This window comes from Podarcis vaucheri, assembly GCF_965113315.1.
Source record: "Podarcis vaucheri genome assembly, chromosome: 5".
In the NCBI taxonomy this organism is placed as follows: domain Eukaryota; kingdom Metazoa; phylum Chordata; class Lepidosauria; order Squamata; family Lacertidae; genus Podarcis; species Podarcis vaucheri.
This window is the reverse complement of record NC_138763.1, coordinates 101,393,863-101,420,466: the sequence shown is the minus strand read 5'-3', so window position 1 is coordinate 101,420,466 and position 26,604 is coordinate 101,393,863. Positions and strand designations below refer to the sequence as shown.

Sequence of the window (26,604 nt, the reverse complement as noted above, 5' to 3'; positions counted from 1 at the left end):
ATGAAAGTAGAGGAGAGAGATGGCTGGATCCGTAAATGGGATGTGTGCAGAATGGATCACGCTCAAACATACGTCGAAGGAAATAATGTAATTAGATTTGGAACATCAGTTTTATTTTTCAAGTCTTTTAAGATCTCTAATTTTCATTAGATATTTTACAGTGCAAGTGTTAAAAAGGACGGCCAGCATACCCTTCTGTCAACTTTCCAAATTCCCTTTTACAAAACAAAAAAACCCCTCTCTTTTAGTATAAAAGTCAGACTTGAATCACTTGAACATACATATTTCAAAACAAGCAATTCAGGTAGTTATCCAGCAACAACCCCATATCAATATTTATTTTAAAAGTATGAAAACAGTAGTGACCCAGCACTAGCCTACATTTTAAATAGAAAAAAGTTATCCATACCCAACTTCTTAAAAAACAAAGCAAATGCCACCTCCTGGGTGAGTTGAAGATTGGTCAGAGTCCAGCAGTGACCTTCAATTGGCAACTCTTGCGACTAATCCTGCAGTCCGTAAGTGACCAGACCCCACATCAAAATAGCAAGCAGCGCGGCTGGCCACCATTTCTGGCACACGCAGTTCAGAGGGACCCAAAGAATCTGTTTAGGAAAAGAATAAACAAACTGATTAAATACCACAAGAATTAGAGCATGAGAGCAGGGAAAAAATCACCTGCGGTAGTTCCAGGGTGGCTGACCTGCAGCCCTGGTTTTGTGCTCCAATTCCCCTCAGCCTCATAACAAAGGCATTTTTGTTTAAGAAGGCTTCCCCATAAGTGTGTCCCAGTCCTTTACAAAATATTAATTGCACAACTATAGGAATGCTTTTATGGCTTGCAGGAATGCTTTGAATGCTTTTTTGAATCTGCTTGTTTTGCACGTTATCTTCTCAACACTGTGCACGGCTTTGATTCCATCAGGCTGTGGACTGGTTTATCAATTTGTAAAATAAATGATGGGAGCTGGGAGTCCAGCAACGTGGGCATCATGTACTTCGTCAGCTGCACCAGTCCAGAATTCAGGAGCAGCAAAATGTTTGTTCTTCACATCTTGGGATTCTCTCCCACATGAAAAGCTCCCTGTTTGCGCAATGCTAGTGCTGCTTAAAATAATAATAATAATAATAATAATAATAATAATAATAATAATAATAATAGGAAATGCCTTTGTTAGGACCAGCCAATCTACCAAGTGTAGTTTTGATGGAAGCGTTCCCAAGCTTAATTGAAAGGTAAAGCCTTTGCTCTTCTTCACTGCTGGGGGCAAGGGCACAAAGTGAAGAGTGAGGAAATTCTCAGGGACGATTCACACTCCGGCCAGCACCTCTTTAATCTTCTACCCTCAGGCAGGAGATATAGAAGTATAATCAGGCTAAAAAACAGTTTCTATCTGTGGGCTGTTAGGCTGCTGAACGGAAAATAATATAGTGCAACTGACTTTCGGGGTTGGTGTGTTGTGCGACAAGCACACAGAGTGCAATGAGATTGAGTGTTGGGGGGGAGGCTCGGTTAATTTCATTGTACACAGGTTGTACATTGACAAGAAAGGTATTATGATGATGATGATGATGGTCTTAGGCAGTGCTGCGATGGACATCACCCATAACCCCTTCAAGAACCACTCCTAGCTTCACAAATAAGAGTTTAACTTTTCTAAAAAGGTAAATATAGAAAGCCTATAATCATCATTATTTTTTGCTCCCTTGGAAATTTAGGGAAAGCAGAGGAGGAAGAGAGTAATTAGTTAATGCAGGATCTGCCAGCACGAAGCATAACACATTAGGTTGGATTTTGTACCCATCAAAGCTGATGTGAAAAGTCAGCCATGACTTAAGTCCTGTTGATTTTAATGAGAATTTGAGTGCAAGATTGTACCCCTATCTGGGAGGAGATCTCATTGAACTCAGTGGGGCTTACTTCTCAGTAAGCATATCAGAACAGACTGCCTCTCTGGATCCAACCCATAAATCCTGTTTTGCACTAATTTGGGGGTTACAGGGAAGCACACTCTTTTCTGGCATTCACTAGCAACGGTCTATGCATTTATATGGAGGCCATCCTGATTTGCTATTACTGTAATAGTTCTCAAGGAAACACAAGCAAAATTGGCCAGGAACCTAATAACAGTATAAGCCACAAACCTTTATAGTTCAGTTCTATGAAAACCATCAGGCCAAAGCACAAAATGGGCTGAACTGCAGGCTGACAATGCAATTCTATTTAACTAGGGAGTGAGCTCCATTGAACTAAATGGAGTTCAGCTTACAAGGAGACAAGCATAGGCCTGCACTGCAAGATTCCAAATTCCCTTTTACTACCTTTTTTTCTTCTTTCCAGCCCCTCAGTCGAAAAATTGCAAATGCAAAATAATATGCAATTTACCCAGTTACAGTCGAGAATCTTCTTTCTCCAGCCACTGTTCAAAAAACTCCCAAAGGCTTTCATAATACTTCTAAAATTACTCCAGATACAAGTGTGAAAAACGTTGGCTGCTATCCTATTGAGAAACAAAATAGTTGGGAGAATTAGAATTTAGTTTAAAATTAAACAGGTATTATGGAAATGAATCCTGAGCTCCAAATCAAGTATTAAATGCTTCTAATCAAACAATGCTTCTAATCAACAAGCAGGGACGCGGGTGTCGCTGGGGGTTAAACCACAGAGCCTAGGACTTGCCAATCAGAAGGTCGGCGGTTCGAATCCCCACGACAGGGTGAGCTCCCGTTGCTCGGTCCCTGCTCCTGCCAACCTAGCAGTTCGAAAGCACATCAAGTGCAAGTAGATAAATAGGTACCGCTGCGGCGGGAAAGTAAATGGCATTTCCGTGCGCTGCTCTGGTTCTCCAGAAGTGGCTTAGTCATGCTGGCCACATGACCAGCTTTACACTGGCTCCCTTGGCCAATAAAGCAAGATGAGTGCCGCAACCCCAGAGTCGGCCACAACTGGACTTAACGGTCAGGGGTCCCTTTACCTTTACCTAATCAAACAAGCAAATCGGAAACTGACTTTGGAAAGTGTGACTTCCCATTTCTTCCCTCTCTGAAGCAAATGACTTTTTGAAGCTGTTTTATTTGTGAAGGCTGCCAATGACATTCTCAGTTCACTTTGCAGAGTGAATCTTGGATTCTGTTTCTTGATTGTAAACTAGACTACAAAGGAATGATGGGAGCTGGCCAGACTAGAAGTCACATAACATTAAATACATCCTTGGTGGTCTCAGCAGGTACAAATAAGAATTTAATCCTTTTTCCCTTCTGCAATCCTGAGCAAAATCAAAATCCCTCCTCTGGAGGTGCTACTGGCATTGTGAGGAACACACATAGACACACACACACACAAATCCCTCGGTGCAAAGAGAAGGGATTTTCCTCAAGACTTCTGCAGGGGCAGAAAGGCTTAACCTGTCTTCTATGACTCCATAATGATCCCTTATAATGATCTTTTCCAGGTTGGTACTATTAGCCATTGAAAACAGAATTGCACATTAAATGCAAAGTTACATTTAATGTCACATATAGTTTGGCCATAGATATGTAGCATAGACAATACAAATATTACATATAAATCCAGCTTCTTACAAGTCAAAACTGTGCCAAATGTGAGCACATGGATGATTCAGCTTTGCAGACGATCAAACAAAAATCGGCAGCAAAGAATTGTAGTTGTCTACAATGTCTGTAAGCCACCTGGTGGCTTCAATGTGAATGTAACAGCTACTTTTTAAAGCCATCCTAGCTTCTGGTAGGGTGGCGCTGTGGTCTAAAACCACAGAGCCTAGGGCTTGCCGATCAGCTCCTGCAGACAAACGCCAGCTCCCTTGGCCAGTAAAGCAAGATGAACGCGCAACCCCAGAGTCGTCCGCGACTGGACTTAACGGTCAGGGGTCCCTTTACCTAGCTTCTGGTAACAAATTCCATAGATTAACAATGCTCTGCACAAAGCAGTACTCCCTTTTTGTGTGCCCTTAATTTTTCAACATTCAGCTTTATTGGACAAACCCAGGTCTAGTATTATGAGGGAGGGATAAAAACTATGCTCACTTTCTCCACACCAGGGATGCATAATGTTCTTTGATGTCCTCCCTTTACTCCTTGCCCTTTTTTAAGCTTAAAAGCCCCACCACTGTAGCATCTGCTCCTAGGGGAATTGCTCCAGTACCTTCATCTGCTTGGTAACCCTTTTATGAACCTTTTCCAGTTCTACAACATCCTTTTTGAGGTACAGCAACCAAAACTGCTTTCAAGCCACATACAGTTATATAAAAGCATCGTGATATTGGCAGGGTTTTTTTTCAAACTCTTTTCTAATTATCCCTTACATGGCATCCACATTTTTCACAACAGATGCACACTGGATCAGACATAGGCAAACTCGGCCCTCCAGATGTTTTGGGACTACAACCCCCATTATCCCTAGCTAACAGGACCAGTGGTCAGGGATGATGGGAATTGTAGTCCCAAAACATCTGGAGGGCTGAATTTGCCTATGCCTGCACTGGATCAACATTTTCACTGTGATCCACCAGAATCCAAAGATCACTTTCCTGCTCAGTCACCTCCAGCATCAGACCCCGTTAGTATTTTTTTCCTCAATGTGCACTAATTCACACTTGCTTACACGGAATCACACTTGCCATTTTAATACCTAGTTTGCAGAGATCCCTCTGAAGTTTCTCTCAATTCATTTAGTTTTTACAGCCCTAAACAACTGGGTATTATAAGCAAACTGCAGATCATTTATGAACAAGTTAAAAGCACATTAAATAATGGGCATGACAGGAACTCGCACAATAATGATTTGCTCTGCACCCTGGTCAAGTGGCCAACTGCAATCCTGCAAACAAGTGGACACCTAGACACCATGAGGACTCTCCTAGGAACTGAGGCAAAGAGGCAATTTATTCCCTTCTGAGGGAATAAAGGTGGTAGGATGGAACATAACACTTGCAATTTCAGGCTGGGTAGGTTATTTTTTATGTTCCTCTACATTTAAAGATGAAACACACAATGCAAATAAAAAGTAGCAACACTTACAAAGAAAGTTTATTGCCTTGTCCACACCTTGCCATGCGCATTTTCTACTCGCAGAGAGGTTTTGTTTGTTTGTACGAACTGGTGAGCATTTTAAAAGCACTTGCTACTGAAAGAAGCATTTCAGAAATAGAATACAGAAAACCCCCCTAGGCAGACCTTACCCCTTTGCAAGATGAAGTAGTGAATCCTCCCGTTTCCCAGTGTACATCCTGTTACACTCGTCCCCTATCATTGCAAGCTGGCGTCCAACTTGAGTTGCAGCCCTGGAAATGTTGAACACAGATGAAGATGATCCTTCATTACAGATCTGTCCCAATGCTGAACAAATTAACAGGCAAACAGACAACGTAACTGATAAATGACTGAACACAGATAATGCATAAGCAGATTGTGGTTGCCCTCTCAAAAATGATATAAGGGAGTTGAAAAAGAATTAAAATGGTCGAGAGGTTGGAGCAGCTTCCCTATGAGGAACAGTTAAATGTTGGGACTTTATAGGTTTTTTTAAAAAAGGAACAGCGATGGGAGACATATACCTGATGGAACTCATTACCATCTGATGGGGTGGTGGCCGCTAGCTTAGATGGCTTTAAATGGCTATACTCACTATATGAAATGTTCACATGCTCTGGAATTGAATGCTAGATCAAATGGACTTTTGACCCGATCAAGCAAGGCAGTTCTTGAGATTCTTAAGTATCTACAAAGGAGCAATTTTTCTAAATAATAATAGTAAATAAATAAATGTGTTTTTTAAATCTCTAGGTGGCTGTGATTCTTCCACCCCCTGCAGTCCAATAAGCCACCATTAGGCTATTCTACATATGGGCAACTCCCCACTTAGGCAGGGGTTATGTTCCAGCCCCCCTATGCATAATAATAATTTATAATAATAATTTATTATTTATACCCTGTCCATCTGGCTGGGTTTCCCCAGCCACTCTGGGCGGCTTCCAACAGAATATTAAAATACAATAGTCGATTAAACATTAAAAGCTTCCCTAAACAGGGCTGCCTTCAGATGTCTTCTAAAAGTCTGGTAGTTGTTTTTCTCTTTGACATCTGGTGGGAGGGCGTTCCACAGGGACGTGAAATGTGTGTAACTGGGGAGCTCTGTTTTCTGTCCCCCTCCCCACTTTTGATTCCCTCCTTGCCCGCAATCTTGCCAGGGAGAGCAGGGGAGCCACACAGCAGAGCCTCCGGCCAGGAGCGGCTTACTGCCCATCCGCTGTTGAGCAGAGGGCTCCCGCGCGCCATTTTGGAAGCTCTTTTAAAGCATTCTAAATCTTCTCTTTACCTTGAGCATTCTCCTTCATCTGGTAGATATAGAAGGGGTTCTTTCCAGGGGAGCTGCTACCCCTCAGAGCACCGTGACCCCAGAGAGACTGGAGAAGCCGCACAGTGGGGGGGGGGGTGGCAGTGTGCAAGCCAACGCCAGATTCCTAAACTACAGAAAAAATCATCTTTGGCTTCTGGGGAACAAGCCACGAGGACTCTCCAGCTCTCTGCTGCCATTTCCAGATTTGAATAGATTTATTTATCTGGGTGGGTGCCTGTATTTATTTAGAAGGTTTACATATCCTCCCTTTCAGCCACACGGTCCCCAAGATAAATAAAAACATATACAATAAAATATAGCAACATCACAATTAAATACAGAACAACCGCCTCTAACTGTCCGACCCCTTGAAACATCATTACAACATTGCCCCCATGTAAGGCTTTCACAAAATGCTGGCAGGGCCAAACCATGGTGGTTTCCGCAGGGATGTGTCTATGCTTTGATTCTGTGGTGGAAAAACTAGCACATAATGTGGAAACCAGCCTCCTGAGAATTTTTTGTTTTAAAAAAACTTTCTAGTCTGTATTTACTACTCTGTAAAGCTAGGTTTGAAAATGTGCAGGCAACAGCCACTAAAATCTAAATAGCCACCGGGATGGCTGAGGGACAAGGGCTGATGTAGGGCTGCAGTACCTTATGACAAATTCTGCATACGGCCTTAATTTGCATAACTAAGGGATAATTAAGGGATACAGAGTTTGGATTGTCAGGTCAGGATTTGATCCCCCACCCCAAAAAACCCCCCATACAAATCCAATTCTGCTGTAGATCAGAATTCTCTTGCGGGAGGGAAAGCAATGTGCTAATTTGATTAGGTCTTATCAATCACATAACCTAAAAAGATTCTTTGATGCTTGCTGAAGATAACAATGTGAATTATTAAGGGTTTGCTGTTATTTCTAAAGGGAAAGCTTAATAGAAGCAGTGCCTTTGTGTCCTTATTGCAGAGCAGTCAATGTGACTGTCTGTTGCCGCTAACACATGTCCTACGGCAGATGGGCATATGATGTGGCCTGACCCTGTGTCAGATCACCAGCACATCTTGCTCACAATTGCTTCCTCTGACTGATAACAATTCGCCAGGGTCGCAAGAAAAATCATTTCAACTGTGAATTCTAAGAGTTGAATCTGGGAGTAGAGGTGGGTCTTCCTCACCATAAAGACTAAATGAATTTATTGCAGTATTTTGTTGTATTAGAGCAAAGTATTTGATAGGTGCCCAATAAGCATTTGGATTCGCACAGAATTTGTCTGATAATGGGGACAGGAGCCCAGCAAAGCTTATGCCACAAAACATTTGTCCGAAACTGAATATAAGCCCTATTTACAGTCACGGGAAAAAGAAAGTGCACCCTCTTTTAATTCTGTGGTTTTACATATTGGGACATAACAGCAATCATTTGTTGCTTAGCAGGTCTTAAAATTAAGTCAATACAACCTCAGATGAACAACAACACATGACACATTACGCTGTGTCATCATTTATTTAACAGCAAGTTAAATGTTAAAGTTCATGACAGTACAATTAGAAAAAGATTGAACAAGTACAGTGGTACCTTGGGTTACAGATGCTTCAGGTTACAGATGCTTCAAGTTACAGACTCCGCTAACCCAGAAATAGTACCTCGGGTTAAGAATTTTGCTTCAGGATGAGAACAGAAATTGTGCTCTGGTGGTGCAGCGGCAGCAGGAGGCCCCATTATCTAAAGTGGTACCTCAGGTTAAGAACAGTTTCAGGTTAAGAACAGACCTGTGGAACGAATTAAGTTCTTAACCCAAGGTACCACTGTATGGTTTGTTTGGAAGGGTTTCCAGGAGAAAGCCTTGTCTCTCTAAAAAGAACATGACAGCATGGCTTTGGTTTGCAAAGTTGTATCTGAACAAACGATGAGACTTCTGCAGCAATGTCCTTTGGACAGATGAGACCAAAGTGGAGATGTTTGGCCATAATGCACAGTGCCATGTTTGGTGAACACCTCATACCAACTGTCAAGCACGGTGGTGGAAGGGTGATGATTTGGCCTTGTTTTGCAGCCACAGAACCTGGGAACCTTGCAGTCATTGAGTCGACCATGAACTCCTCTGTATACCAAAGTATCCTACAGCCAAATGTGTGACTATCTGCTCAACAGCTGAAGCTTGGCTGGAATTGGGTCATGCAACAGGACAATGATCCCAAGCACACCAGCAAATCTACAACAGAATGGCTGACAAAGAAAAGAATCAAGGGGTTGCAATGGCCCAGTCAAAGTCCAGACCTCAACCCAATTGAAATGCTGCGCAGGACCTTAAGAGAGCAATGCATAAACAAATGCCAGCAAACTTCAATGAACTGAAGGTGCAATGCTGTAAAGAAGAATGGGCCAAAATTCTCCCAAAGTAACATGCACTGGATTCCACCGTTAGTCTTTAAGACAGGCTAGTAAATGACCACTTGCCCATGGCAAGAATTGCCTATGAGTATGCGAAGTATGCAATTTTTTTGTAAATTGGAGAACAGTGTTGCTTTCCTCTTTGTTCTGTTTCATGTGGGCAGATGGACTAAAAACATTTTGGGGAACTCAATTGCAAGGCTACATCTTTGGTGTGTCACAGGGTTTTGTAGTCTTTATATTCTTATGCCAAGGTGTGGTAAAATTTAACAGACAGTCACTAGAAAAATAAGGGGCACATCTTTGAAATAAGTGTGTTTTGCTGTTGAGTTATTCCAAGCTTCCAAACAAAAATACAGTTTTAATGAGAGAGAGAGAGACTTTTATGCACTGATCAGTAGGTTAAGTAGCTTTAAAAGACAAGGTATCTAGAGAACGCAGCAAAGATGACTTTGTCAGCTGCTCTTTGCAACAGCTGGGCTTCTTAAGAATGACTGTTATTTGTGACCTGGAGACGGGAGAGACTGCTAGATATTTCATGATGAGGTCTAGATAACGCAGATCATCAGAAATGATAACACTGGATTTTCACTCTACTCATCTAACATGTATTGTAAGAACTGACCTCATACAAGCTTAAAAACCAAACAGTTACCAGAAGGAAAAGCAGAGTGTTAATACCATGTGATACCTGATATTCATCTCCATTTGCTCTGCGATGTCTACAGATCTGTTGTGACTGTTCTCTTCTGCATTGACATTGTTGTGGCTGGAGAGAAGGAAGTGTCTGGAGTTTTGTCCCATTTGGGCCATGGCTTCTTCTAGCTGTAGAAGCTGTAATAAAATTAAACATAATCTTTTCATATTGGTTAACAATGCCTTCGGCACACAGCTACAGCTAAAACGAACAAACATTTTTGTCTGAATACAAGGCAGGTATCTAGCATTTGAGGTTAGACTCTGCAGCAGAACCCAAAGAATGTGTTAAGTGGTTAGTTTCTTTGGGCTGGATTCAACTAACTACTTGTGCTCATGGGAGCCAGAGTGAGTCCTACTAGTGAATGGTGCTCCCCTCCCCTTTCCTACCCTTGCACCTCCCCAAGTTGGCTGGGGGGCTTGGAAGAACCCCACAAACAGTGGATGGGGGCGGTCGCTCCATCAGACCAAGCAGAAATGCCTGCACTTGCAGAGCGATCTCCTTAGCGCTATTGTTAATTCCACCCATTAACTGCATATTTCAGTTTTGCAAAACGAATAATCTTTTCAGGCATCCTTAGCTGTTGCTTGGCAGTTACCATTGACAGAGTGAGTGTTCTGTGGGTCTCTGGTAAGACAGTTTGCTTGTCGCTTTAACTGTTTTGCCAGGCGTACACCTCTTCTTTTCCAGAGGCTAAATTCAGCCCCCTTCTCGACGCTTTTGTCTTTTCGTTGCTAAAGCTTTTTGTTGACAGAATGGCTGACCTGAATAACACCCTACATGAGGAACCATTTGAGACGCATCTGTGCTGTTGGCAACACAAAACCAACAGGTCGTTCATATCATGCAGCTGAAATCAGCTTGAAGGCATCTGCTGCAACAAGCTTGCTCTTAAATATATCCAAAGAACCACCCAAATTCCAGTGGCAACCCAGAATAAACTGGTAAACTGAGCTCTGGACTTCAAGTGTGCATCCGTGCTACAGCTTCTGCTTATCTGTGTCTAGCTAGTTCCTCAGTCTGAGCAATCTGCTCTAGTTTGAAGACACTGCCCAGCTGGGATCTTCACCTCTGCTTGACTTGATGACAATTGTGTCCTTTGGCTCCATTGCTTCTTGTCTGTTGCAGCAGACCAAGGGAGAGGAGGTCCGAATCTTCTTGGGATCAGCCTCAGTGATCAAATTCTTCTATTTTCGAAGGCCAGGGTAAAAAGGTGCACCTTCAGCAACCTATGGAAGCTAGATGCTTGCCATCACCATTAAGGCCTCCTCACAAGCCGCCCGCATCGAATCTCTGGGACACTGGGTCACAGAGCGGTGGCATATTTTATCGTTTCTGATATCAAGTTAGACTTTAACTTAGGCCTCTAATTTTCTACAAGGCAAAGAGCCATTTTTGCAGCCTTGTTCCCTACTTTGTAATGTGGTCAAAAAGCTCAGCTCAAAACAATGAGCTCCACTCCACTCCACTCCAGCTTTGTTAGACACTAGTTTGCTTATAGCAGCAAACCAACTTTTGGTTTGTTTCCTCCCAGACATGCTAAAGAAAGGAAAGGGGGAAGCAGTAGGCAGCTCTACGTTGCTCATTCACATTAAATCACTTCAAACTATGGTTTAACATGTTCTACAAAACGGGCCAGTTAGAGTGTTGGCCTAGCATCTGTGAGACCAGGGTTCAAATTTTCACTCACCCATTCTCCCATGCCGTTCTTTTTCATAGTGATTTTTTATAATTCCCGTAAGTGTGTTATTTATTTATTTATTTATTTATTTATGATGTGCGGGTGAGAATGTTCTGAAACTCTTGTGGGAACATTTTAAAAACGTGTTTAAAACAAGAGCAGAAATGTCTGTATTTGTACAAAGCCAAAACTGTTTTCTGAAAAGGACTGAGAATAAGCCCATGTGCCTAAGAAATCAGACATCCAAACAAGTCATACAACATCAGGGCAAAACTGCAAAGCGCAACATATGCCAGCTCACACCTGTTATGGTAATATAACCCTCCCTTTGGCTAATAAACCAACACAGATATTTGCTTATGCAGTCCAGAATTCAGCTGCAAGTTAGCATGCTGTTTTTCCAGCCAACTTGTTTAAAATGATAAAGCAAGGATCAAAGATGCAGATTTATGATTCCAAGGTGGCCAGGTGGCCCGGTTTAAATGAATGCTGATAGCATGGAAGATAAATGCTTTATTTGCTTCTGGAATTAAGTCAAACCGTGTCGTCGTCCCATCCCCCCCCCCCCGCATTTTTGGAAGGAGGCCTAAACTGGTGCCCCATGATCAATGAGGGTGGAACAGTTTAGCATGCAGAGAAGTGACGCAGCTCGGTGGCTCTGTGTAATCGAGACAGCCCCCAGTTCTGATCTCACCTCAGCTGGCGACTGAAAAAGAGGACCTTAGAAACACCAGTATTCTCTCAGCTGCAAGAAGCAGCTAATAAAGCTGCTCAAATATATTGGGTGGCTGTAAGAACTATGGAGATAATATACGTGACTGGCTTCAAGCACTTTAAATGCATATATCATATCAGTAAGTAGATGATTCTTAGGTTTGGTAACAGTAAAGCTATAGAACAAGAACTAATATTGGGCATGTTGCAGGCCCGGCCTCTCGTGGAACCAGGCCAGCCATGTCGGAAAAACCACTTGCATGCTTGAAAATGGATTAATTCTTCTCTTACTAAAGACACCCTTGCAGAGTGAGAGCGCCCTAAGTCCAGGCTCGTCGAGCACAACTGAATTCCACTTGTCTACATTACTTTTCAGATAACTGTCTGGTGAGATCACTTCTGTATCTGGCGGATCCTATCAAAATATTCAGCACAGCATGACGGATGTCTACACCAGAAAATCAAAGGCAGGGCACTTTCCCTTTCTTTTTGTTTGGAGTGCCACAGATAAGTGTACCCACTTACATTGTCATCACTAGCATTGTTTTCAAAGGGGCTTCAGAGCTGCTCTGGAGGAGGGAGCTATGGGTTCAGAAGAATCAATTAACAGGCATACAGTGGTGCCCCGCAAGACGAATTCCTCGCAAGACGGAAAACTCGCTAGACGAAAGAGTTTTCCGTTTTGGAGGTGCTTCGCAAAACGAATCTCCTATGGGCTTGCTTCGCAAGACGAAAATGTCTTGCGAGTTCCTGCGGGGGTTTTTTCCTTTCCCCTCCTTTTTCTAAGCCGCTAAGCCGCTTATCAGCTGATCCGATAAGCTGATAAGCCGCTAAAAGCCGCTAATAGCGCTAATAGCACTAATCCTCTAATCCGTCAATGGGCTTGCTTCGCAAGACGAAAAAACCGCTAGACGAAGAGAATCACGGAACGGATTCTTTTCGTCTTGCGAGGCACCACTGTATTCCACAGGCATATTCCATATACAAGCTTGGAAGCCTGAACTGTTTATATTTAAGAAATTTCCTCCAATGCTCTTGCTCAAAAAAGGGAAGTCCCAGAAGGGGATTCCCCATTGCAGACCCCTACACCACACACACCCAGACACACACCGAAAATCTTCTCCTGAGGGTTGGGAGAACCTGATGAAGGTAGCTTTGCTCTCACAATGCAGTCTTCATCCAACCCTCCCCATGCAATTACCTCTCCTTCTGCAGCTTGCCCATGCCACATGGCAGACCTCTTCCTAAAAGTCTTGTGCAGCGGAGAGGAGGAGGAGGAGGAGGAAATTCCCCTTGTGTAAACATCATCGAAGGACTGCCGCAGTGGATATTGACTGACTTATTTATGGGGCGTGCTTTTTGTACTAAAATGGTCCCTGCTCCCAGATTTGCAACATAGAAATGCATGACATAAGAGGAAAGAGGAAGAGGAGGGAAGAGGAGGGAAAGAGCAAGCTCAACTTACAGTTCTTATTGCACAGTTAGTTAGGTCCCGGTTGCCTTGTGCTTGATAAAGAGCAGCTCCTCCCTAGAAGCCTCCCCAGCCCTACCCACATCCATCAGATCCAGGAGTAGAGCTGGTGACAACATGCAATCCAAAGGACATTCCTTCACTCCAGACAAGTGACTTGATGGCAGTCAGAGACCAACTTAAGTTTCCTAGCATCCCAGAGTCATTTCTTTTTTCCAAAAAGGCATAGTTTGCGAGTCATTGCAAAAGGCAACTCACTCCTCCAAAACTAGGTACATCTGAAACCCCAAAACAGATGCTGAATCCTGCAGAGACTGGGGTGCTTTGTGTCCTCATGTCCTGGAGGTGGGAAGATGGCCTGCTTTGGATGGGATTGATCTCCCCTGGAAGGAGCAGGTCCACAGTCTGGGACTGCTCCTGGATTCATCACTGTTTCTGGAGGCTCAGTTAGCCTCAGAGGCTAGGAATGCCTAATCCCTGCTCCGGATGGTTTGCCAGCTATGGCCCCGTTGGGCAGCGATGGCTTGGCCACTGCATCCCATGTTCTGCTAACTTCCAGAAGGGATGGACTGCAATGCGCTTTACATGGGGCTGCCCGGCAAGACGACTCAGCAATTTCAATTCCTCCAAATTGTGTTTGTTTATTAAATTTATATGCCGCCCTTCATTCAAGGGCAGTTTACAGTACAGTCGTACCTCGGCTTCCGAATGCCTTGGGAGTCGAACGTTCTGGCTCCCAAACGATCAAAAACTGGAGGCAAGTGTTCTGGTTTTTGAATGTTCTTTTCAAAGCTGAATGTCTTGAGGGGGCTTCCGATTGGCTGCAGAAGCCGCACTTTGGAAGTCGAACGTTTTGGAAGTTGAACGGACTTCCGGAACGGATGCTGTTCAACCTCCGAGGTACGACTGTATTAAAATCACAAAAATACACAAGAACAAATGAAACATTCACCACCACCCACACACAAGCAGGAAGCCAGCACAGAAAAGGCCTGTTTGTTCTCATGTTGCCACCCTTCCTACAGAGGTGCGTCAGCTTTTGGAGAAAGCTGCAGATGCACCTGCTCACCCTGGCTTTTGACACTTCAGGTGTATATTTTTAGGACCCACCTTATTTTTGTGGTTTTCAGTTGTGTTAAACTGTTTTTTTATATTGTTAATTAATAATCCAACCTCTCATCCAGGTTTGTCCAGAACAAATAAAAATACAAACAGTGCTTAAGTTCACTGGCCTCCCCCCCCCCCCCGCAAAACCACACATACCTGAGCTATTAACTGACATTTAGCAAGTTTTAAGTAATGACAGAAAGGTATTTCCATTTTGCCCTTTTGACCGAGTGAGTATTATTTGGTCATGTGTCTTCACAAACCACAAATTTTAATGGGGAACAAACTGAGTGGCTGTTTGCGTATGTGGTCCAGGGCATATGCTGCCGTTCCAAAAACATGATACCATCACCAGTTTAGCAAATACAACCCCATTTCATTTCAGAAGGATGCCTTTTTTGAATAAATGCGGTGGGAAATGCATGGAGCTTCATATTAAAAGCGCATAACACTTGCTCCACATTTCTAAGCAATCGCTGTGTTAGTGCCAACCACTCTTGAAACTCCATGGCTGCTGAAAACATGTTTGTCCAGGCACACCTACCCAGACATATAGAAGGCTGACATGGGCTTTAACCTAGTTTTCAGCTTGTCATTGATTTTAATTATTTTTAAATGCTTTAAATAGTTGCTTTTAATTGTTTTTCACTGTTAAGGTTACTCTATTCTGTTTGCATGCCACTTTGTGAGACTTTATTACAATGAAGCATTATATAAATCTTGTGAGATTAAACATAATTAAACATTCCAAATATTATTACTCTCTAGGTACTTTCTGTACAACAGCAAAACCATAAAATCTCAGATTGGGGGGGGGGACATGATCTTCCCCCCCACCCCCAGTTAGCTCCCTAAGGGGTCACAAACAGTAATTGTCTCATCCCTTCCGTGTGCCATTTCCTGTGACAAATCAACCTCAATGACCTTGAAACTGTTTATATTTAAAACAATTCCTAACACAGCTTGAATAACTCTCAGGCAGATTTTCTTCTGCAATGAACATTCATGCATTCCCTCATTTTTTTTTTATCTCTTCCTTGCTCTGCAATACTACTCTGGCTGACATCGGAAATTGGTTCCTGCCTGCTTATTATGTGTAGTCCATTCCAATGCATATTTCATTCAGACGTTTCACTGTGCTATTTTGAAGTTGCATGGGAATGCAGCTTTAGGCTGCAATCCTGTGAACACTTGCCGGTAAATAAGCACCACTGAACTCAGCAGGACATACCTCTGAATAGATGACACAAGACTGCACTAACAGAGGGTTGCAAATGACATATGAAGTGCCCCTCACTTCGGTCTACAGCAGGGGTCGGCAACTTAAGGCCAATGGGCCACGACTGACCCATGGGGGTCGTTTTACCGGCCCATAGACCCTCCTCCTGCAGCCAATGGGAAGCTGCGCACGCCTCCTCTGCGCCGGAAGGGGTGCCGGAAATAGCGTTTGTGCATGAATGCGCACACACTCTGGCCCACCGCGCCGTCTGCGGGACCGGGAATCGGCCCAAGCCACAAAAACTTTGCCGACCCCTGGTCTACAGCTTGGGCAGAAACCGCCTTCTTGACCTCTGGACCCCACTGTCAGTCTCACCTGCTTGGCCCACCAGAGCCTGACTTGGCATACAGAGGCAGTCCCTGACTCCCCGAGGGTCTGAGACCCACTACTCTTATGCATTTGTTGAATTGATACCCGCAGGTCTCAGGGTGGTTCAGAGAATAAAATCAGAATATAAAACCACAAAATGCAGAATCAAAATAAAAATCAACCCACATCACACACACACACCCATTTTAAAAGGGCATAGGATGGGGCTGCGGGTTCCAATGCATGCGCGTCTCTGCCCTTGTATGTCTAATAAGGTAGAATCTGTCACACACATTCTTCTATTTTGCGAATTTTATAGTGAAGAACGAGTTCAACTTATTTTACCGCTTCTATCAAAATGTATACCCCTTCAATATTATTTGGAATCCTCCCCTGAAATTCTTCGAAAATACCTCCTGGAAGATTCCTCAAGCTCAATATCATATGAGGTGGCTAAATTTTGCACTTTAGTAATTAGGAAGCGTAAATATCTTCTGTTGAATGGCACACTGCGAAGTTCCCTTGTGTAACTTTTTTTCTTTTCTGAGGTTGTTGCTGATTTCTTGTTGTCTGATCTTGTGGTGTTTAGTGTCACTGGCTTTGGCCGCAATAAAACTTGAAAGCTACCCCTTACTTGGTTTAGCTGGCCACTCCAAGCCGTTTCCCGGGATTGTGGCCGCTGTCGCCTGCTGGCATCTTCTAGGAGCCGCGGGAGAGAGCTGAGTGCAGGGTGGGGAACAAAGGTGAACAAACTACCCCCGAAGGAGCAGGGTGTGTCCCCCCACCAGAGGTACTACCCCTCGTCTAACACCCCATACACCCCAAGGGGGGTTCTTACATTGCCCATCCTGAATGCTACGCAGCATCCATATTTCCAGATATCTCATTGGTTTTGCACACAGTGTAAAGCATATTCTTATAAACAGTTACACTGGCCTGTGTAACAGGCATGCATGCTGAAATGCACAAATTCTTGCATTCAGAAAGAAAGTTGCATGACCTGACATGGGAGGAGAAACGAAGGCAAGGAGTATGAAACCACCTGTTATTTGCAAGGCTGGTCTAATCTATTTACTGAGCTTCACTAAGAGTGACTTCCACCTAACTATGGTGAAGTGCTATTTACTCTTAAGTCACGTGAATATATTCATTTTTATTTCCTGGTTGACTAACACTGGAAGCAAGTAAACATATTTCCCTCAGCAGAAAACATTTTCAGATTGGGACCAACCAACCTCTGTATTTTCTGGAACTATTCTATACTATGGGGGGGGGGGCAAAGACAAGCTCAGCGATAGAGTGTGCTGCTTACTGAAGGTCCCAGATTCCAACTGGCGAGACCTCTGGCAGCAGATAAGGATCTCTTCCTGAGAACTTACAAATTATACCTTTGAAGCCCATTTGAAGCCCATTTCCCCCTTCAAAGAATGCTGGGCACTGTAGTTTGTCAAGAGTTGCTGGGAATTGTATCTAGGAAGGGTCAACTACAGCAATCAGAATTCTCTGAGGGCCTTTAAATGTGCTTTAAAGGTACTGTGTGTACACAGCCTAGATGGACCAACTGCCCTCCTCAGCACGAGACAACTCTTTATAAACTTCTACTCCTTCTTAGAAGTTTCAGACTTCTGAGAAGATGTGCTACAACACTTAAGACAGACCTACTACTTCAGAGCAAGCGGTCTCTTATACAGAGAGTTTTTGACAATAACTTTCATTTCCATGATTTCCCCCCTAATTCATAAATGCAATGACTAAGTCTCACTAAAGGTAAAGGTACCCCTGCCCGTACGGGCCAGTCGTGTCCGACTCTAGGGTTGTGCGCCCATCTCACTTAAGAGGCCGGGGGCCAGCGCTGTCCGGAGACACTTCCGGGTCACGTGGCCAGCGTGACAAAGCTGCTCTGGCAAGCCAGCACCAGCGCAGCACACGGAAACGCCGTTTACCTTCCCGCTATTTCCCGCTACTTGCACTTAGGGGTGCTTTCGAACTGCTAGGTGGGCAGGAGCTGGGACCGAACAACATGAGCTCACCCCACCGCGGGGATTCGAACCGCAGACCATACAATTGGCAAGTCCTAGGCGCTGAGGTTTTACCCACAGCGCCACCCTAGTCTCACTAAAAGAGCACTACTAACAGCGCCTTGGTCTTATCTGGATTGAGCTTCAGTTTGTTGGCTCTCATCCAGTCCATTACTGAGGCATGACACTGGTCCAGCAGTTCCACTCCCTCACCTGCAGATGTAAAGGAGAAATAGAGCTGAGTGCCATCACAATATTCCTGGCAATGTACTTCAAAACTGTGGATGACCCCGCTCAGTAATTTCATGTAGATGTTAAACAGCACGAGGGATAAAACCAAACCCTGAGGACCCCCACATTGAAGGCTCCACGGGGCTGAAAAACACTCCCTTAAGCATCACCTTCTGGGAACGACCATCCCACTGCAAAGTGGAGCTACTGATCCCTAACTTAGAGAGCCACTCCAGAACGATACCATGGTTGATGATATCAAAAGCCACTAAAGAGAATTAATAAGGACCCATTTCCCCTGTCTCTCTCCTCACAGAGGAATCATACAGGGTGACCAAAACAGTTTCTATGCCAAAACCAAGCCTAAACCCTCCAAGAGCGCAAGGATCTGGTCAGCGGCGGAGGAAGTCTCTTGGGCACCTGGGGCGGCGGGGGGGGGGGAGGGCGGGCCACCCATAGGGAAGGCATGGAGTATGGGGTGCCCTTAGGGAGGGACGGGACACGCGGGGCCTCAGCCGCCCTACAGCTGGGGGGGGGGCAGCAGGCGGACAGCACAGAGCCTGTGGGTGCTGAGACGCATGGCTCGTACACGCTGCAGGCCCCGCTGTGTGCCACCCACCATTTTGTCACACACACCCTGTCAGGGTGGCACCCGGGGCAGACCGCACCCCCCTTCTTACATCCCTGGATCTGGTCCACAACCACCCACTCAAGTACATTGTCCAAGAAGGGGAGCCTGGCAACTGGCTGGGAGTTAAGATTTTCTGAATCCAGGGATGGTTTATTGAGGAGTAGTTTTAGCACTGCCTCCTTCAAGCACCACCACCCCCATTTCAAGGAGGCATAATTTCCCTTACAAACGCTTAAGTCTGACTCCTATTTGTTCTTTCAGTAGCTTGATGTTTCTGCTTTGATGCTGGTGCAAATACTGATTATACTTTATAATCAAATGCCATGCCCTAATTAACAGGTTGGGTTTGTTCTTTTTATTTCTGTTATCTCCGTTCTCAACTTGTTAAATGTGTCTCGTCTTCCGTTCTTTCTCATTCCAACTGCACATGTGCTTCACTGTTTCACTCCAGTTCCTAATCAGATGGAACAGGTGGTTGTGCATGAAGCCTCATGCTATAAGGAAAACAGAAGCCCCAGCCGGTTCAGCCCCAAAGTCCATCTAAGGCAAGCATAGCATTGCTAACAGTGGCAACCTGGATGCTCTCCCTGCAGAAACTCATAGCCACAGGAACACAGGTTAGCTAGCTCCTATGTACCAGGTTATGTCTTTGGTCCATTGAGCTCAGTATTGTCGACACCAGGAACCTCTGAACCTTTGGGGTCTGGGGGCATAGCAAAATACCCATTCCACGCAAGAAAAACTGGCAATGCTCACTACTCCTCGCCCCCCCTCCAAAAACTTCTCAATTTTGAAAAATCAGGAAGGGCAGGGAAACTTGATGGGCACCAAAGGGTCTGTGACAGGGGCTTTCCAGGATTTCAGACCCCGTGATCTTCAAATACAGTCTTCCCTCAAACTATACAGGAAGGCAACATCCCTTAACTATACAGGAAGGCAACATGTCTTCCGCATTGATTGTCCCCAGAATACCAACCATGGTGATTCAGGTGACATAGAACTTTGGGTCTGGGGCTTCCTCTGGAGTATTCAGCAATGGGGAATTATTTAGGAGTGTTCTGAAAAACTGGAATTGAGCCACACATTTCAGTTGCAATTTAACTCTTAGGAACCTGCTGGGGAGTCTTGGCCTCGTGCACCTCCTCCCTCCACTGCACACAGAACGTACAGAAGAAATGCCTCCCTAAATCAGGTTCCATGTAGCCCAGCCCTGCTTATCCTGAAAGTAACCAGAGAGAAGGTTGGATGTCTGCAGCCAATCATGAAGACAACATACAACCTTGTCATTTTCTCCAGTATCTGGTGGTAGCCTATGGAGGTTTCATTCATGGCCTGCCAATCACTGCTAAGAAATCCATCCTTCACTAGTATTGCTAATCCACTGGTCTTCAATTGGTGGATCGAGGCCCATTAGCGCATTGTGGCCTGATCCAAGATGGGTTGTAACAGGGAAAAGACCATCATGCAAAGAAGATTTAAGAAATGGGTCCCCAAATGCATGTTTGGGTTAAAAGTGGGTCCTGGGCCTGAAAAGGTTGACGATACCTGGTCTAATCCTTCTAAAATGTCATTTAAGCTAGTGGCCATAATCGCATCTGTAGAGGTATCTCCCACTTTAGGTATTGTTTTGTACATGTGTTGTACATGGACTAGAAGATGGCAGGAGAAGAAGTGCAGAAGCTTGAGAACGCCTCTCAATCTTGCTAACTGCCCTGTCCCAAGATGAGAGCATTCTGAAGGGAAGTGCTTTAAGAACTGCTGCTTTAAGAGTTCATCTTGAGAAGGAGAGTTTGCAATCTGCCTTTTGCATTCTGAAAAGGGCCTGAAGATGTACACACTCTACCCTCAAAACACACTCGTCATTTCCCTCAAATAATTCTCGGCACAGTAAATTATCCCTCACAGAGTTACCAGTTTCAGCAACCCTTCACAAACTACAGTGCCCAAAATTATTTGGGGGAAAGAATGTGCTTTGAATGTACTTTAAAGGTCGAGTGTGTACACAGCCTGTATCTACATTTTCTAATTCTACAAATAAGGAAAAGAAGTGGGAGGATGGGAGAGGACGAGACTAGTGGTGAGGCTTGATAAAGCAATTACAACTGATCTTTGGAGACAAGGAAAATACAGATGACCCAAAACTTTCTGGTGCCTGAGGAACAAAATCCAAGTAGTGCCCCAATGATGGTAAAAATATTACAGTACTATTATAATTGGCAATTGCCACCCTTTAATAGCAGTAATATGCTATCTGATATTGTTCTGATTCTGATTCTGCATAAGGATAATGCTGCACTGGCCATGGAAGAGTTTGCCTGCGTTTTTTAAGCTTTCAAAATTTAGAGATGCTGCAAACTGAACATTCATCTTAATATGCTGATTTGCTTAGTTCCAAATCTTCTTTACATTAAAAGAGAAGGGTTTGCTTTTGGGAAACCTGCTACCCTGGTTTTCTTTTCACAACAGGAAAACACAAACTGCTAGCTGAAATATGAACAAATACGTTGTTGTCAGACTCTAAGACAAAAGCAGACCAAAATAAGAAGAAGAGCAGGTGAAATTGCAGGAGGTTTCACTATTAGAGGGAGTCGACATACAGCCTTCTCACAAGAGTGTTCTTCTTCCTGTTTTTCATCCAACAAGTGCAAGTGCAATCCAGGAAATAAGAACAAGGGCCTGCACGCCACAATTTACCTCCAGGGCAGACTATCGTGTTTTTATTTTCTCTCTAGGCCAAATGGCGTCAGACTGGAGCCGAGCAAAGCTCCTCCACAGCCAGGGAGAGACTGTTTGCCTTTGAAGCATGTAACATTTGTAGAACTATCACACTAACAAACAAGCCTTAGGGGTTGAATTGTATTGTTAATTGTATACATTTTGATCTATCTGATCTTATTATTTATATGTAAATTTGAATATTAACCAAGAAAAGGCATTTTGCTTTAATGGCACCTGGCACAGCAGACCTGAGCGTGCAAGAGGCATTCCCTCCTTTCCTGGGGCAGAAAGAAGAATTCCTCTTCTAAAATGGCACCTGCCAGAAATGTTGTTGTTGTTTTGGAAAGAATCACCATCTTTTACAAACTCTGCCGGCCAATTAATCAGGGTGCCCTCTTAGTTGAAAAAGAGGAAATAATTCATATTAGGGATGAAGTCTGAATTTGCTTTTTGCTTAATTCAGTGGTGACCTTTCTGTGTAACATTAAATAAAGTTACGCTCCTCCGAGGTAGCTCTGAGTTGGAGCCCAAACTGAGCAGGTTAATCCAGTTTAGGTGTTCGGTTCACCCATCTGAACTATTACCACTCGCTGATCCCCTTTGCAGAGCATTTCCTGCAGAAGACCCCGGGATCGAAGCAGCAGAAGAGGGATCTGCCCCGATGGGCGCCCCCCGAGTCTTGTCCAGCCTACCTCGCTTTCCCCTCGCGCACCTTTCCTCCAGCCGAAGCGACAGCTGCCCTGCAGACGGACGAGAAGAGACGTGAGCAAAGGATCGAGGCCATGGCGGGCGGGCGGGCGCGGCGGGGAAAGGAAGAAAGCGCCCAAAGGGCTCACTTACCGCAGCGTCACTTGCGCGCACTGGATCCTCCGCTCCAGCCCAGGCGCTTCCCCACCTCCTCGGCCCCGGAGAGCCGCCCTGCCCGGCCTCCCGGGGGCGGAGGGAAGCTCTCCCGTCCCGCCCAGCCTCGGCTCCGGAGGAGGCGCCGCCGCCAAGTGCCCCGAAGTTGGGTCTCCCGGGAGCGGAGCAAGAAACTTGCCCCGCGCCATGCCTCGCCCTCCAAAACGGAGGACGCCACACAAAGGGGGGACGGAGCGGGAAACGACCCTCATTAACTGCAAACCCCGAAATATGGGGGGGGGGGGCTCCAAACGGGTGCCCGACTTTTGCCGGCGCTTGCACCGGGAACCCCACGTTTTGCAGCAGCCGCTCCCAAACTGAGTAGCTGATGCATCAAACCCGGTTAACACCCCGAAATCCAACATTGGGAGTAGATCCCAAATCTCGGGGTTCATAGTTTGTGAGGCTGGAAAAATGAAAAGAAAAGAAGGGGGACGTGTGTACAGTGCAGAAGAAAGGTATTCAGAGTCAGATGGTTGAAAATAGGGGGGTTTGGGGGGGGAGGGTTCTCTCCAACCCCTTCATTCCAGTAGCTTGGTTTTTTGTTAAGTAGCCTTAACGAACTACCATTCCCAGAATTAGAATTATTGTTAACTGCAGTTCCCAGGATTGTTTTAAGCCCTCTTACATAGCTGTCAATTTACAGATTTGAAAATAAGGGACCAGCAGCCAAAATAAGGGATTTTAGTCAACCAGTTAAAAGGGACCAGATAATTTTGGAGAGCAGCGCCAGTTTTTAGCCCTTCGTTTCCAGAGGTTGCTGCTCAAGACACCAGCCGATGAAACACTGCAATTAGATAACTTTTAGAAAACCACTTTTTGTGCAAAACGAAGTCCAAGCTACAAAGATGCTGCTGCAGTTCTGTATATTTTCTCTCGTGCTCCATCTGCAGCTCTCAATTCCATCAGGCGGGGCGGGAGGAAGGGGGGGGGGAAATAGCACCCGAAGTAAACCCGCAGATCAGACCATCTATGCTAGTCTATCACTACAAATCTATGGGAGAAACGCTTGTGGTCCTTCCCTTGTAGCCCTTGGAACACCTGCCTGCGCCTCCGCCTCTTCCTCCTCTCTCTGAACTGCTTTCTCTATGGTTGCCCTCACTCTCCTTTCAAGGCTCCTCATCAATTCATAGACCATGCCAGACTGCCCATCTCATTCGGGTCCTTTGGCAGCACAGCCGCAGTACGGCCTAGCGAGAGTGGTGGTGTAGGGCAGAGGGGAGGCCCCAGGCAGAGACGCCCAGTTCGGCGGCCGCGAGGAGGATGGCGGCGGAGGGGCCCAAGGCTCCTGCCAGTCCTGGCGGGGAGGGGCTCCCAGGGGCTGAGGCTGGTGAGGAGGCCAGAACAGGCAACTCTCCGCAAGCCATGGGAGCCCGGTGCCGGGCTTCTGCGCCTTGCGGAGAGCTGCGCGAAGCCTGGAGAGTGAGAGGGCTCGGTGCGCACCGACCCCTCTCGCTCTCCAGGCTTCAGCGAAAGCCTGCATTCGCCCCATAGGACGCACACACATTTCCCCTTCATTTTTGGAGGGGAAAAAGGTCGTCCTAAGGGGCGAAAAATACGGTAGATCTTCACTCACCCCTTTTTTCTTTGACGTCATTTGTGGTTTGCCTCAGGTGCCAAAAAGTACTCTTGTGTCTAATTTTGTCCTAAAGCAGTGCTTCATTTCTAGAGAGAGATGGTGTATCTCAGGCCTGCCATCTACTCTGGGGAAAAATCCTATTTCTTAATTTTAAAAACTGGGCATAGGTGAGGAATAAAATGAGCTCCATACAGGTTCAGAGGTTTTAGTAAAAAATAAATAAATGGGAGTAGGAATGTTAAATGACATCACTGAAGAGGGAAGAGCAGACTGCAAGTTCACACACTGTGACTTGTTTCAGACAGCTTTGTTGACACGTAAGGGACAAGGGACAAAGTTGCAGAATAAGAAATCCCTGACGGATGCATTAGAAACTATGTCCTAGAATTTGCATCCACTGCCTGTTTAATCAGGATATAGGCAATGCACCCTTTGTTACCAGTGTTCCAGTACCCTTCTTCTGGCAGACAGTCTGGGTTTGCACAACAACATCATTAACACTGAGACTTGGGAAGGAGGGGGAAGAAATAAGGAAGCTAACGATGACCCCCCACCTGCCAGTAAGTGTTGTTATAGAGTATAAAAAATTGAGCATTTTATATGTTATTTTTAGGGAACAAGTCTGAGAATTGTGTCATACACCTGAACTGCAAATTCGATGTTTCATGTGCTGTTGTTGTTTTTACATAAAAAACTACTCCTGTATATGTATATGTACAAAATAACATCCAACCAATGTGTATGTTGTAGCATTTGATATTCGATACATGTTCTTTTGACATGTACACACTACATTGTGCATACGTGTGAAATAATTGCATGGGAGGAGCTACATGCTGATTTTACTCTGACATGGAAGTATGAAATGTGTAAGACCTTGTGTCATTATGTTTGCTTTTCCAATGCATAATCATATACTGTGGAGGAAAGGAAAGTATGAAGTCCCAAGTGTCTTACCTATATTTAAATTAACACAGCACCATGCCTTGCCTTCCTTACATAAATTAATTAATTAATTTCCGTATTGCAGGGGTGGGGAGTGTACTTTGCAATGTTGAAGCAAGTGTATTTTTTTTTAATCAGCTACATAGATATGAAAGTTTAGCATGTGTCAGCATTGTAGGCCCTTCCCACCCGTCCAGGAGTCCTTTACCTTTACCTTACACCTGTGCTACTTTGGGGTTCTGCTAGAACTGAATGCAAGAATAGTGTGGAGCAGAGACATTGCACCCCAGAGACCCTGCAGTGGACTTGGGCCGGGGGGGTGGGGGGGGCTCCTTGCATATCTTCAAGACGTGTTTAGGGGGCAGGGGAAGGCAGGGAATAAATAAACAGATGATGATGGTGGTGGTGACAAACGTTAGATGCAGAAGACATTGGGCTGCTCTGGGGGGGAGGGGAGGTGGATAAATAGATCTAGAACAGTCATATATATCTATATATTGTATATATAGGAGAAAGGAGCTTAAGAGCCCCCTGCCGCGCAATAGCTATGCCTTTATCTGCCCATCCTCCAATGATGGGGATGGGGAGGGGGGCAGACCTCCGCCTCCTCCTCAGCTCTGAGGGGAGAGCAAGACCGGCTCGTGCCAGTCCCTCTGTTCCAGGCGCGCCATTGCCTCTTTTGCTGAGTACACCATTCTTTCTGCCTGCCCGTTGCTGGCCAGGTGAAATGGTGCCGCTAGGGCATGGCGGATGCCCAGCCCCAAGGGGTACCTTTCAAAGGTGCCCGACGTGAACAGAGGTCCGTTGTCTGAGACGAGGACATCAGGACACCCATGAGTTGCAAACATGCCCTGCAGCACCCGGATGACGGCTTCAGTAGTGGTGGAGGGCATCAGGGCCACCTCCAGCCATTTGGAATAGGCGTCCACCACTACCATATAGGTCCGGCCATGAAAGGGGCTGGCAAGATCTATGTGTACCCTCGACCAGGGTGCCTTGGGCATCTCCCAGGTGTTGCCCTTAAGCTGCTGGCGGTGCAAGTCTCAACTCTTGGCATGCTTGACAGGAAGCAACCCACGAAGTGATGGCATCGTCCATGTTAGGCCAACAGAAGTAACACCGAGCCAACGCCTTCATTTTGACGATCCCCAGGTGGCTGATGTGCAGAACCTCAAGGATACATTAGCGGAGTCTTTGGGAAACCACGACTTGGTCTCCCCACAGTAGGCAGCCGCGATGAGCGGAGAGCTCGTGTTGTCTGGTTGCAAACGGCTGGAACTCTGGTGCGAGAGACCCTTCCGGCCACCCCCTCCACACCCAGTTGAGTACACATATGATGGTGCAGTTGGTGAGGGCAAAACAACTTCCGCTGGCGGACCGAGGTAAAGACTTGGACTTGCAAGACAGTGAAGGGAGTGTGTCGGATGGAGCAGATCGGCAGACCTTAGCAATGTGGCCCCTTCTGGAACTGCCTTGTTACTGCTGGCCTCCTCGTGGTGCACTGGAATTGGCTTCTTAGCAGGATGCGGGCTGCTGTCCTTGCAAATCTCCTGGGCGGAGAGTTCAGCAGCTT

The 26,604-nt window shown here is 45.4% G+C and overlaps 1 protein-coding gene across 1 annotated transcript; it reads right to left on the bottom strand.

Moving 5' to 3' along the window:
- Positions 1-91: 91 nt before the first annotated feature.
- On the bottom strand, positions 92-22,569 carry LOC309532706 (uncharacterized protein). Its single transcript, XM_082223358.1, has 6 exons — positions 22,448-22,569; positions 22,300-22,347; positions 9,443-9,585; positions 5,199-5,300; positions 2,387-2,501; positions 92-605 (listed from the first exon to the last, which is right to left on the bottom strand). Exons 3-6 carry the CDS (start codon positions 9,562-9,564, stop codon positions 504-506), a joined length of 441 nt encoding a protein of 146 aa, XP_082079484.1. The 5' UTR covers positions 9,565-9,585; positions 22,300-22,347; positions 22,448-22,569; the 3' UTR covers positions 92-503.
- Between the last annotated feature and the right edge of the window lie 4,035 nt (positions 22,570-26,604).